Source organism: Mercenaria mercenaria, chromosome 6, assembly GCF_021730395.1.
Source record: "Mercenaria mercenaria strain notata chromosome 6, MADL_Memer_1, whole genome shotgun sequence".
NCBI lineage: Eukaryota > Metazoa > Mollusca > Bivalvia > Venerida > Veneridae > Mercenaria > Mercenaria mercenaria.
Genome location: NC_069366.1, coordinates 72,157,108 through 72,169,970, shown reverse-complemented (window position 1 = coordinate 72,169,970; position 12,863 = coordinate 72,157,108). Strand labels below are relative to the sequence as shown.

General features: G+C 34.2%; 1 protein-coding gene across 2 annotated transcripts in view; it reads left to right on the top strand.

The window, feature by feature from the left end:
- Positions 1-12,863, top strand: part of LOC123548634 (interferon-induced protein 44-like) — a 39,374-nt gene that overhangs the window by 4,777 nt on the left and 21,734 nt on the right. For both annotated transcript variants that reach the window (XM_053546305.1, XM_053546304.1), the window contains exons 2-3: positions 8,696-8,775; positions 12,523-12,717. In XM_053546305.1, the coding sequence (XP_053402280.1) occupies positions 8,696-8,775; positions 12,523-12,717 (275 nt within the window). The remainder of the gene's footprint in view (positions 1-8,695; positions 8,776-12,522; positions 12,718-12,863) is intronic.

The following is a 12,863-nucleotide window of genomic DNA, read 5'->3' as shown; positions in this document are numbered from 1 at the left end:
AAATATTGGCGAAGATTATTAGGTGCAATGCGATGGGTTAAATTTTCCCGTATGGACTTTTTTAAAATTACAATTGAGGTTGTTTACATCCGTTTCTATTATTTGTAAAGCAATCTTGTTTAGATAAACACCGAAAGGATTCTAACTGTAGTGTTAACCTTTCGGAAACAGCTGAATACTTTGAATAGTCAATAATATTATCAAGTGGATTGTCAGTGGGAACAGTGAAGTTTGACACGTTCTACTTTTCAGATTTTATCAAAATGCATATTTTTCCATTTATTCATTATCAAAGAAAATATTTGACGTAAATGAAAATACCTTTAACATTATAGGTATGAGAAACATGTATTTTCTATCTGAATTTTTAAACAAATCAGAAGTTTTTTATATGGACACAGCTGTTGTCTACAATAAAAAAATAATCATAAATTTTGTGAAAAAAAAGCTTGATCTATTGGCGAAATATCTTTATGGTTAATGACTGTGCTCACGAAAACATTCCTATGTGACCTTAATGTGACAAAAACTGTCCATTGTTCGAAATAGCTGTGGTTTCAGCAATATTCAGTGACATCTTCTGGACAAAAATGATAAATCTGTTTGAAAAAAAAAGCTAAATTCACTATAGAAGATAAACATTCCGGTAGCAAACAATTTATTCCTTGTTTTTCATTCATTAGGCGTAAAAAAAATGTTTGTTTCCGGTATCCCGACCTACCCTAAATTTTTGGCCCGACCCTAAATGTTTTTATGGCCTTGGAGATTTTTTTTTTCAACTTTTTAACAAAAAGTTGCAAAACTGCACTTTTTATGCTTTAAACATGGCCAGTGATGTTAGAAATCAACTTACTGATGCTCTAAAGGCATAACCCCCTTATTTGTATTCGTTTTTTGACACAAAAATAATTTCCGAAAAGTCTCCCTTAATAAAAAAATATTCAAAAAAAAAATTTCCGACCTACCTACCCTAATTTTTTTTTAGCATGTTACCGGAAACAAAGATTTTTTTTTAGGCCTTACCAATTTGAATTTTTTTAATGAACGTTAATTGGTTGAATATCACATGTTTAAAGCAGAGGGATATTGTTTTGGAGTTGTCCGTCCGGCTGTTCATCCTTCCATCTGTCTGTGGATCGCCCATCTGTCCGAAATTGAAATTGCTTATAATTCAAAACATATTTAAGATAGAAATGACAAAGTGACTAAAATATATTGCTTACCGCAATGGAGAATATTTTGTTAAATAGAAAACAATCTCTAAGTTGTATGATTTTATTTCATATATGTAATCCCACATTTACAAAACAACGCAATGTTTACAATATTTGATTTTTTTTTCGTCAAACAACTGATAATAGGTATGTACATTCGGGATAGTAATATGACTCACCAGTTGACGGACCATACCTTACCGTTTTGCTGAAAACAAATTTTCTCCCGTCAACAAATATGAATTCATTTTCTGTTCTGAACCCCGCAAAAGTCACTATGCCCCGATGTAAAAACTAGAAATACACATATTGCCTCAAATACTGCTACGCGAGTCAACTTGCGACGCAGCAGATTTAATCAATCGGGTGGCGACAGGCAGAAGCGCAGCCTAAACGGCTTGTGATAAAAATGAACATAGAAAGAGATGACGCAATTAGCGATGAATCTATCGTGTAACGTTTTATCCGTTGAAATAAATACAAAACCACTCAACAACCCACGTCTAGTGCCACCGCTAACTTTCCAACAAATTCAGATAAAAGTCAGAACAAGGAGTGGCGCACGTAGTGTGCATAAGCACTTAAGTGCATAAAGCAGTCATCTAAAACAAACCGTCGTAGTGTATCACAAAGCAGGGAACGGAAATCCTCAGTTTCTAAGAGCTCATAGCACAAGGAGACATAGAAGATAGTATTTTTTCACCACTTTGGACGAATTCATATCCGTACAATTTTCATTCAACTGTCAAATAATCATGTTGAATATTGCCGTTCTCTCAGTTAAAGAAATATTTGCTGTTCATCATTGATCTTCGTGGTTCGCACTGCATACTTACTGAGCCCGCATTAGGATGTTAGTTAAACATATTTTTCCTGAAATGCATAACATAAATTGTACAATTACATGATATAAATGAAATCAGATATCTAGTCGCTTTTATCGATGACACTCTAACTTTCAAGGAGCATGTGAAAAGAAAGTGTCTAACTACAATGTTGAACTATTTTAAGATTGAAAGTATTCGAAAATATTTAACTAAAGAAGCAACATAGGTTTTAGTTCTTTCATTAGTGATTTCCAACTTAGATTATTGCAAAGTTATTCTCCATGGAATCACTCAGAATCAAATTACAACATACAGAATATGTGCGCTAAACTTGTTCTTGGCCGCAGTAGGTACGATAGTTCAAAACATACATTGTTGATCTGCACTGATTACCCATCAAAACAAGAATTAACTTTAAGATTCTTGCTTATATGTACAACTGTTCTGTTGGAAATGCCCCTCAATTCCTAATCGATCTGTTGTCTAATAAAGTTTCAAAACGCACACTACGATCTTCAGAATCATCAGCAAGTTGATATGCTAGTCTGTTTTTACTTTAAGAAAGCTTTTTAGATTCAACTTTATCAAAAATGCACTGCTTAAGTACATATTTGTCGTAATCTATACTTCATAACTAACGCAAAGCGTACGAAAATGAGCATGTTTGCTTTGATCACATGACCAAAACAATTCTTCATCAATGACCAAAATAAACAATAAATAACCTACAAAACAGTACCATCCGCTTAGATCTATGACCGGTATTAAAGCCAAATTGCGTCTTTTGTAAACATTTTAGATTAAAACTCAATTCCTGCTAGAAAAGTTAACCGAAATTTTGTTATTATAACAACACAAAAGAGCTTGTTTTGGTCACATGACATGATAAAAAAACATCTCACTTTCACGGCGTGCGTTCTATTCGATACGATACTGAATGATAAAATTGCACCATTGTATCGGTCGAAATTTGTAGCATAGAAATGGTTTAAGGAAAAGATAAATTGCCTGAAATCAACAGAAGAGGTGCTTTCTTATTTATTTTTCTTAGAAAAGATACGATAATATATCTTTCATAATATTTACGTAAATAATTTTTATTTGCACGACTTAGAAAAATAATTGCAGCCGTAACGGAGGGGTTGAGAAATTCGTACCTGTTTCCCGAAAATACGAACATCTGCACTTCAATTTGATTTAATGTTACATTTTAGTGTTTGTGATTGACATATCATTAAAGGGTATAATTAATTCGAAACAGACCTTGTTTTTAACAGGTTAGCCTTTTAATCACCGGTAGATTCGTGGTGTTTTCGTCCCCAAATATTCACGTACTGGTGTATAATTTCTTCTCGGATAATTATACAATAGCGGGATTCGGAAGACTGCAATGAAATCATTTGAGACAGTTCAAACTAAGTTTGAAAAATTTCAATTTTCAATATTTGCAGTAAAATTCGTAGAACGATCCTTTGGAAGCATAGAATGCAACTAAGGAGAATAATACAAACTCGTCTTGATTGACCCTGTTCATGAGCGTTTATGAAATGTGCAACACCTCTTACGCCCCCTAGCACCGGCTGAAGCGGAACTCTATTACATATATGTTGAATGGACTCCATAATCCAAAAGGACCAGAAAATATAACAACACTGCATGTTGTCATGATTATGAGGCATCTTACATTAACATAGCGTGTGTGAGCGTGCGTGTGTGTGTGTTCGAGTTAAACGTCTTTTTCAACAATTTTTCAGTCATAAAAACGACGGTGTCTACTTGTAGCAGTGAGCACATTACCCAACTTTATAGTGCTGCCTCACTGGCATATCACGCCGTAGACACGTGACATGATACCCCACCCAGTCCCATTATACTGACACCGGGCTGACCAGTCCTAGCAATATCTTCTTAATGCTGAAAGCCAAGCGATAAAGCTACTAGTATCATTTTTACATCTTTTATATGACGAGGCCTGGAATCGAACCCACGACCTCCCGCACTAGAAGCGGACGCTCTATCACTAGGCTACCGAGGCGGTCTACAGCTGAAAAATAATTGAATGCAACCTGAAGATCATGATGTCTGCTGATATTGGAGACAGTACTAGTTGTTTTGGTTGTTTTGAAATTGAAAGAAACATTTAATTTCATTGTAAACATTTTTTTGTGGTTGCTTTTAGTTTAAGAACTATTCTGAAGTGTCTTTTATCTATGTAATTTATGTATAATATAATCATAGCCTGCTTTTAACAAGATGAGATCTCATTTGAAAAATTGAAAAAACCACCTGTCAAGGTCAGATGGGCCTGAACATAAAAACCCGTTTCTGATCAATAACTTGAGACCCACTTGACCCAGAATGTTAAGACTTGATAGGATGATTGGACATGTAGAGAAGATGACCCCTATTGTTTTTTAAATCACTTGATCAAAAGTTAAGGTCACAGGAACCAGACCTTTGAAAACAATTTCCAATCAATAACCTTAGAATCATTTGACCCAAAACCTTCAATCACGATAACAGGAATTACAGAGTAGATGACCCTTAATGTTTCTGGGGTCACTTGACTTAAGAGAAAGGTCACAGAGGCCTGAAGATTGAAAAATTCTTACTAGATCAACAACTTGAGAATCACTTCACCCAGAATGTTGAAACTTCATAGGATGATTGGACATGCAGGATAAATGACCCCTGTTGATTTTGGCTCACTCCATCAAAGATCAAGGTCAAAGGGGCCTGAACAGGGAAAATGGTTACTTGAGAACCACTTGACGCAGAATTTTGAAACTTCATAGGGTGTTTGGACATGCCAAGTAGATTATCTCTATTGCAGCCAATCATTAGTGCCTCTTTGTCTTTCGCTCCCATCCTCTATTGACTTCTTGCCTATTACGACTATGTATTTAGGGAGACATGGGCATCTTCTAATTTGAAAATTAATTACACTCCTTCGGAGGAAGAGGGGTATATTGTAAATATTAGTGTTTGATGATGGATGTTGGTCAATCTGTAGACCAATCGGTTTTAGGATGATACTTGGAGAACGCTTAAGCCTAGGATCATGAGATCGGGAGATTTGCTACGACCAGCAGATGGCCCCTATTGAGTTCGAGTTCAGTAGGTCAAAAGTCAAGATCACATTATTTATTATTATACCACACTTTCATAAATAATATGTGCGTTCAAAAGTGCTTTACAAAAATATAAAGAACACATACATATATACATATACATACATGTAAATATGTTGGTAAAAGATTAAAAGGAATAGTAATTAAAACAAGATCATCCATAAATTACGTCAACGTTAAACTACATTATGAGAGCAATGCCTATCTCTACACGAAACAAACCTGTCATGGTTTGATTTTGGTTTAACGCCATATTCAACAGTATTTCAGATCTTGTTATTATGCATAACATGTGAGAAAGAGATGCGTTTTCAAAGACATTTTTTTCAAGATCACATTGAAAATAGAACTTTTTTGCCATACTGGTAAATGACCCATGATTATTAATTTGAGGTCAATACGTTAAATGTCCAGTGTGCAGTGACCAAATAATTTCTGTTTCTTGTCAGTTACTTCATGCAAGTGTTCTACATGCTCTTATAACTAGAATCTCCAGACATCACATAATTATCAATTAGTCCATAACCTTTGCCCACAATTACTGTTATTCCCCTTGTCCCAGTAAAAAAGTGTTTCCCATTAATTTGTTTTAAAAATGCTTATACTTCATACTCTTGTTTGGATGAATTGATTGAATTCATTTTAAGTACACATGTATAATTTTATAAAGACTGTTTATAAAATTAAGTTTTAGCTACAGTCTTCCCCTTTGTTGAGATTCTAACTTAATTTTTTTTGCAAAATGTTGATGATCGTTTGACAAAGTTTTTGATAGTACACAGGGATATGATTATAAAATACACGCCAAGTTCAGTTTTGATTACAATCCACCAGTCATTTACATGGTTGTTGCAAACGTGGTAAAATGTAGATGTCAGTTTGTTAACATTTTAAAAGACGAATGGACTAAATTATTTTTCGATACACAGACTGAAAATGCTGTCTGTCCATTTTGTGCACACCATCTCTCCTCATCCCCTTGACACAATTTAATGAAACCTCACACAAGTGATCAGTAACAACAGTAGTTGTGCATGGGGCACGTTAGGTTCTTTCAGGAAAAAATGCAGAGTTACGGGATTTTGTTTTTTGTTACTATACTATATACATAGACACAATCTTAAGCGCACCATCTCTCCTCATCCCCTTGACACAATTTAATGAAACTTCACACGAGTGATCAGTAACAACAGTAGCTGTGCATGGGGCATGTTAGGTTCTTTCAACAACAAACATTGCAGAGTTATGGGACTTTGTTTCTTGTTAACATACTATGTACATACAGTCTGCATATGCAATTTTGTGCGCGCCTAATCTTCCGAACCCTTGCACACAATTAAATGAAACTTCACACAAGTGATCAGTACAAACCCTAGTTGTGCATGGTGCCTGTTACGTTCTTTTAGATAAATATTCTGCATAGTTATGGGACTTTGTTTTTTGTTACTATACTGTATTCATACAGTCTATATACATACAGTCCACATAATTATGCAATCTTGTGTGCGTCAAATTGCAATGTACTGTGTCAGTGCATGTGGGGGGGTACATTCATCACCTTTAGTGATAGCTCTTGTTGGCAAAGTTATAGGTCACAATACTATAAATAGTTTTCCCTGTATATTCTATATAAAATTGACATTTTTAAAGAGTTACCAAACATAGCTAGACCCATTTCAGAGAACAAATCCTTACCTCATTTTAAAGAGTTATGTTAAAACTGATAGAAAAGATAGAGAAAAGTAGGGGTCATATATCTTCTAAGAGAGATTCAATCTCTTGTCACATTTACTTATTGTAATATCACATCAAAAGCACATTGCTGTGACCTGGAATTACTACTCATACTAAAATTGAGTTTCACTTCACCAAATACATCCTCCTCTCCCATTTTCCCTTCAGAAATCTCAAAAATACTTCCACAATGACATTTAAACAAAAACTATCTTAAATTTAGACCTCTGTTACCATGCCAAGTGAAAAATTAATATTCAAAAGCCTAGCAGCCATTACATGACTAGACCAGATGGCTCCCACGCTGGTTCCTTGACTTTAGTTGGGCCTATAAACCTTTTGGACATAAATTTGGCTGTCAATTCAATAACTCTTGAATGGATGAATATATTAAATTCATTTTACACCCATAAGCCTTTACACAATCATTTAATTCTAAAAGCAGACATTTTAGAATTGTAAAGTCTTTATGTCTTTATTTCGTATGGGAAGGCGATGTTATTGAGGTATTATATCGATTGCCGAAAGAACGACAGTTCTAGTCCAATTTGTATCAAAGAATATGCACGAGTTCTGCGCGACTTTAGGAGCAAATTTGTTTGTGCAAAGCTAATAATCTTTTTAAAGTAATACGCATGTACACATGAAAATGATTCACAATTGTTCTTTGTGCTCAGAAAAATTAAAAAATATCTCTCTTACATGACGACACCTATTGAGTGATTGAAAACACTCACCTGATAAGAAATTTGAAAGTCAATATGAAAAGGTATTAACGTTTCATGTAATATTGTGACTTAATGACCTGTAAAAAAAATAAAGATATATTTAGTACATGTAGTATATTTATTTTCTGCTTTTAAGTGAAATACTATGTTTAATCAATGAGATACATTCCTTACAGCTCACTGCATATAACTCATGGTGTGTGATAGCTTTGCAGATCTACGTACACAGTGTGTACTATTAATTTCATATTTTCCATGTATTACAATGGGCTGATGTTCCATATATTTTATTTCTTGATTCAAATAACGTTACTTGGCGGTAAGTTTATAACGTTATGCTGCAAATAATAAATTAAATGGTAGAGATCATCAGTTGTTCTTTTCCCACAGAATTCCATTATAACATTATTTTGTGTACGGCCTTCCATAAATTGAAACATGTCTATCTACTTACATGTCTTTCAAGAACTATCTTAGTTCCAACAAAATATCGGACAGATTAACATATGAATAGTGATACTTTATTTAACTAGTTTTCTTGAGAATGAGATAACCCTCTATTTATACCCGTTGGCATTGCGGAATAATTTTGCTTGATAAAAGTTATTCAATACGCATAAAATGTAGCAAATCTGTCAAAATGAAATACTGTAAATGCAGTAAACAATTTCATTGTTTTTAAACAATCATTTCTTGGGTTGGTTTACATTACTGACCCATCAAAACGGACAAACATTACCTTTTTCCCCAGTAAGATTCAAATATTTTGTTTTTAATTCGTGGTCTCAATAATAAATGGAACCTGACGTCGTGTGTGTCTTTGTGATGTCACATGTGACTTCTGTCGTCATTTTCGTTTACGAGCGTCTTTTACCCGCTCTGAAATTTAAATGTTGCAAAATGCGTATCTTGACGTTACTATGCATAAATTAAAGTTTAAAACGAATTTGGTAGATATCTTACCTCGAAGAGAGCGCTATGTGATCGTGAAGATATGAAATTGTCTCATCACTTAGCGAGTATATACCATAAATTAACAAATATTCTCTACTATCTTCAAGGAAATAGTGGGTCAGAAACAGCGAAAGACCTCACAGACGAGCCATGGAGGAAAATGAAGACTCTTGTCTGGAATGAGAAGGTATGGTGTCTCAACAATTAATTCTAAAATGTGAAAGCAGTATAAAAACGGAGTCTGTTTCTTAAATACATTATCATTGGTAAGTGTTTAACAACATTTGTTTTTATGCAAATTGCCTATAATGTTAAGCACTTATAAACGAGAGTTGGCACCCAATATTGACGTAAGCATACTTTTAATTTCATGTCAGCGTAATCACTTGCGATTCTTAACCGAAGATAAAATGTAACAAGAAATATCTTTAAAAATGATGGTCGGCGAATTATAATAAGGAAAGAAGTTTATGAATTTTTCATCTAACATTCATCTTTCATCTAACATTTTTCAAACTGCAAAACTAAACACCGCACTTTAACAATTTAAATGGTTCTCTTTTAATTTTTCGCAAAGGTTTCGTAGGGTTGCTTTTGTTTGTTTGTTTGTTTTGGGTTTAACGCCGTTTTTCAACAGTATTTCAGTCATGTAACGGCGGGCAGTTAACCTAACCAGTGTTCCTGGGTTCTCTACCAGTACAAACCTGTTCTCCGCAAGTAACTGCCAACTTCCCCACATGAATTATCAGAGGTGGAGGACTAATGATTTCAGACACAATGTCGTTTATCAAACAGTCACGGAGAACATACGCCCCGCCCGAGGATCGAACTCGCGACCCCGCGATCCGTAGACCAACGCTCTTACCTACTGAGCTAAGCGGGCGGGGTTGCATTTTTGTTTCGTTTATCCTTAGACGAATAATTACAGCAGTAGTTTGATGAAGATTCATGAAGAGGTTCATGAGAAGAGGTCATTAAACGTGTTTATATTTTTAGCTCAATTGGTCCCTATCCCCATTTGTAACAAAATAGCAGGAGACCTTACGATATTGTTACACATCGAGTTTGATAAAAATCCATTACATTTTAGTGGTTAATGCGAAGAAAGGCATATCTACTTTTAGCTATAGTGGTCCCTAATAGGGCCCAAGTTCCTATATAAATAAATTTGGAAGAGGACCTTATAATGATGCTCCAGACCAAGTATGACAAAGATCCACCAAGCTGTTCATGAGACGCTGTATAAAAGCATTTCTAGTTTTAGCTCTAGCAGCCCCTAAAAGGGGTCAAATGTCCCAGCTGAACAAAGTTGGCTGCGGGCCTAATAAAGATGCTACAAATCAAGTTTGATTAGAATACATGAGAAAAAATCAATTAAAGGATTTTTTTATTTATTATTTTTATTTATTTCTAAAATAGGCCAACTGATCCCGCTTTAACAAATGCATATTCGCTATTCATGAATCTTTGGAAAATGACGTCACACCTATAAAAAAGTGAAGGTCAAGCAAAACATACAATTGTAATTATTTCAATATTTCTGTTTCATAAGCAAAGTTTGACCGTAGTCATATCACATAGATAAACTGTATGCAGCGTACCTTCATTTCTGTGTAATGAGATTCAGTCATTATATAGCATATATATAATAAAACAGATTTCAACTGAGTTCAATATTTGCATACCATACTAAAGAAAAATATTCATATATAATAAATCAGTTAAATAATTTATAACAAATATTTAAAAGCAAACACGTACTCGTTTTAATATGCAATCTGAATAAGTCACAAAAGCAAGAAACCTTTTCATATACAGACGACAATTGTAACAAGGAAAATCTTTTAAAAAGCACTTCTCTACATAAAAGACTCTTATCACACCCTTATTCATGTGATACGCAGACCGTATTCAGCTCTTTTTTTAATTTGATATATGTTGGTATTTGAACAGGTTTTTATCATATTTATTAAACTTACTTATCATTTTGAGATACATCAATATTCTTGCTAAATATACTGAGCCAAAGTTAGCTTTAAAACTGTGAACAGCGTCGTTTAGGATAAACGCTTTGTCTACATTTCACTCAGCGTAGCACAATCAACAGAGTGAAAGAAATTGACACTCTCGTCCAATCAGGCAGAGTGTTGCATAAATCTTCCATTTTGATAAATTATCTATAATGCGTTATCAAGTAGTTTGATTTGCAAACTGAAGTCACGTGGCATAGGTAACGAAAACGAATTTAGACGGCCTTCGCCGAAAAGGCCGTTCTTTTTAATTTGCAGATGAAAATACAGTTGTCTTATGTTGCCTAATAAAGCTATTGACAGATTATCTTTTCGCATAAATTCAGTAAAGTCAGAGCTTTGTTACGTGGCTGTTGGCGCATTTTATCAAAATGTTCATTTACGCACACGAACATGGCTACAAGTAGTGTTTCTTGTTGTTTGTTGAAAATCAAAAGCCGCAATGAAATACAACCTACATTTACGTTCATGCAAGTGTCCATTGTGCGTGGGTCAGGTACATGTATATGAAATAAAGCTGTTAAAAAGCCATTTGTATGACTTTGTATGGTTTTCATTTCATGAATATTGTGCACATTTGTTTTTCCTAAAAGTTTGCTCATTACTAGAAATGAACCAGTTTTAAGGAAGCACGCTTTCTAAACGTGACTTTTCCTGTTAAATATTAATCATTGTAGTTTTATTGTTTTATTATTTGACAAAATTTTGCCGTTTTTCTCTTGAATTTTGTTAACTGTTTCGCATGTAAAGCAGGTGTGTCAGTAACAGCTGTACAACAAGCTTTCGTGACTGGGTGGGGTATCATGCCACGTGTCTACGGCGTGATATTCCAGTGAGGCAGCACTATAAAGTTGGGCATTGTGCTCACTGCTACAAGTAGACACCGTCGTTTATATGACTGAAAAATTGTTGAAAAAGACGTTAAACCCAAACACACACACACACACACACACACACACACACAACAACAACAACAACAACAACAACAACAAGCTTTCAAACCTGTCATAACACTCGGCATTTTGAAATGGTCATTTCAAAGAAGATTCCATATGTTCGACTTCAAGTATACAAAATTATACCCCCTTTTCAGACTGAAACATTTTGATTGAGTAAATTAACAGCTAGAAGTACTTAGACATATTGTGTCACAGTTGTTTCCTTGAGAAAGGCTATCATTTGACTATGAAAAGCTAATTAACAAAGGGTAATTATTAAAGTATATCCTTTCAACAAGCTCTTGTTGGGTCATTGCATTTTAGTACTGATGGAGAAGTTCTGTTTTCATTAAATTCAGATCTAATAAGATGACTTTTTAAATTTGGAAGTTATCTTTCACATTTTATATTTTTGTGTTGTTTATTATTCTTTTCAAAGTGTCCTCAATAAATAAAGTATCCATGTTAAGTTGCCTTTAAGTATTCGAAATAACTCCCTGTTTTTAGGATTATATCGTCCCCTTAATGCAAAAAAGGAACCATGAGCATATGAATGAAGAAGGCACTTGGTACCCTTTTTGCATTAAGGGGGCGAATTATGTTGAAATATATGACCCCCATCACCCACCCCACCCCACCAATAATTTGACAAAGGTAATTATCTTAGCAATTTTTTGACAGGGAGTCAATTTTAGCTGTGTTCTGCAGTGTGTACTTCGATGAGATTTTAATAAACACTAATACATTATTAATAGCACTAAACGTGACTTGCTAACATATAGTTTCCTTATTGAATTTATGTTCGGAGAAGCTAGATCTACTAAGGTCAATTTGACCACCAATACTAAAATTCTAACAATTAACAAATGGATTTCAATGACTTTATTCGTCTTTATTTGATCAGAAATATTTCTTAAGTAAATGGCAGCATTTCAAATTTCACAAAAGTTTATTTGTTTTTTGTAGTATTGCAAGGAGCTTAAGGACGAGATTAACAAATTTGAAAAGGTTTGGAAAAGTGGATCAGCAAATTGTTTGCTTCTTGGTCCAACTAGTGTTGGACAATCAGCTTTCATCAACTCGGTACTATCTATTTCCAAGGGAAGGTTGTGTGAAATGGCCTACACTGCAGATGGTGACTGGGGGAGTGTTACGAAAGAGGTAGTAAATTAAAAACCAATTTGACTGTTTAAATTTCAATGTTTAATGCTCTTCATAAACAACAATAAAATTTAATATAAATGTATTAATGCTGAATGTATTGTTCATGATATAATTTCTTCTGGTTATCGATATATTTTTATTTG